The sequence below is a fragment of the Stegastes partitus genome, unplaced genomic scaffold (genome assembly GCF_000690725.1).
Source record: "Stegastes partitus isolate 25-593 unplaced genomic scaffold, Stegastes_partitus-1.0.2 Scaffold540, whole genome shotgun sequence".
Lineage (NCBI taxonomy): Eukaryota > Metazoa > Chordata > Actinopteri > Pomacentridae > Stegastes > Stegastes partitus.
In genome coordinates this window covers 208230-209668 of record NW_007578271.1, presented here as the reverse complement: position 1 = coordinate 209668, position 1439 = coordinate 208230, and the positions used below count along the sequence as shown (strand labels likewise).

The 1439-nt window shown below is 47.0% G+C and overlaps 1 protein-coding gene across 7 annotated transcripts in view; it reads left to right on the top strand.

Annotated features, from left to right (window-relative positions):
* Positions 1-1439, top strand: part of LOC103361875 (uncharacterized) — an 8095-nt gene that overhangs the window by 2091 nt on the left and 4565 nt on the right. For 3 of the 7 annotated variants that reach the window (XM_008288080.1, XM_008288082.1, XM_008288081.1), the window contains 2 exons: positions 50-112; positions 1078-1259. In XM_008288080.1, coding sequence (XP_008286302.1) covers positions 1138-1259 — 122 coding nt within the window. In that variant the 5' untranslated portion in view covers positions 50-112; positions 1078-1137. The remainder of the gene's footprint in view (positions 1-49; positions 113-1077; positions 1260-1439) is intronic. The other 4 variants (XM_008288083.1, XM_008288085.1, XM_008288088.1 and 1 more) reach the window with 3 other exon arrangements.

Here is a 1439-nt window from a genome sequence, read left to right as displayed (position 1 = left end):
TTATAGAACCAGTTATCAACGCTCATAGAACTCTGGGTTGTTGTTCCAGGACTCCGTCAGGATGATCCAGCTGCAGCTTCAGTCGTCGCTTCGCTGAAACCGACCCATCGAGGTAAAGAACAAAGGTTCTGCTCTGCTTGATGAAGCTGAGAACACACAGGTTCTGTATTTACCAGGTGTCACATGGTTCCCTGTGAGCAGCAGCTGTTGTTTCAGCAGGAGTGGTTCTGACGGGCCCTGAAGGAACGCTGGAGGCAAATATTTAATCAGCAGCTCCAACACACTGTAAAAAATGAAGCGTTTAATTTATTGTTCTTTTCATTCTTTTGGTTTATTTGATCCAGATGATCACTGTGAAGTCACATGACACATGTTGTTTACATAGTAAACAAAAACACTGACACTGTAAATAACGTCCACCAACGTTTCACAGCTTTTATTTTGATAGCGTTGTGCACCTTGATGCAGTTATTTGAGGGCTTTTACTTTGAAAATCCGACACACATGAACTTCCTGTAACCTTGTAATTGTTTTGTTCCTTTAGACAGAAAATAAACGACAAGCAGCTGCTAAAGATGCTAAACTTAGCGTCACCTGGAGAGGCTCTTATTCTGAAGTTTGAAATATGAGCCACTGAACACTCCGATCGATGTTGGTCTGGGTCACGTTAGAACCTGTTGCAAGCTGTTGGAACCTGTTAGAACCTGTTAGTACCAGTTAGAACATGGTAGAACCAGTTGTTGATGCTATCAGTAACAGAGGAGCAGCTGTTGGGTTTGTTCTGCTGACAGAACCACTACAGCGTTACACGCTGCTGACGGAGGCGGCCATGTTTGTAGTCCTCTGTTCTCAGTCCAGGATCAGTCAGCCAATCAGCTGTCAGTCACTGGTTGCTATGGTGATTCCCTCCTTTTCAGTGCAGCAGCAGACTGAGGATCGGACCCTCGACCTATCAAACGTTGTGATGTATGGTTTATGTCTCAGAGCTGTGGGTCGGGTCGGGCCGGAGCAACAGAACCGATGAATCAGTGCTTCTAGACTGAAACAGTAAATAATCAGACCTCATGCTGGTTTCAGACTCGTCCTGAATCAACTGGATCAATCTGAACTCATCGATCACTGTGTTGTGTCAGGATCATGGCTGCGTTCGGAGCAGAGGTCAGCGGGTCGTGGTTCCTGTCTCCTGGACTCGTCGGCGTCTTCGTCCTCCTCGTCCTCCTCTCTGTCTTCCTCACGTCTCTGTGCAGCGACTGCAACAGGTCAGACGATCGACTCAACGCACTCACAGCACGCAGACCAAACACAGCTTCAGCTCCAGAACCTTTATCTAATGATCAGAGTTCCTCCAGAACCGCCTCAGAGCACCTGGTTCTGTATCTGCAGCACCTTTATCTACTGACCAGAGTTCTACCTTCAGACTGTGAATGTTCCAGAGGTCC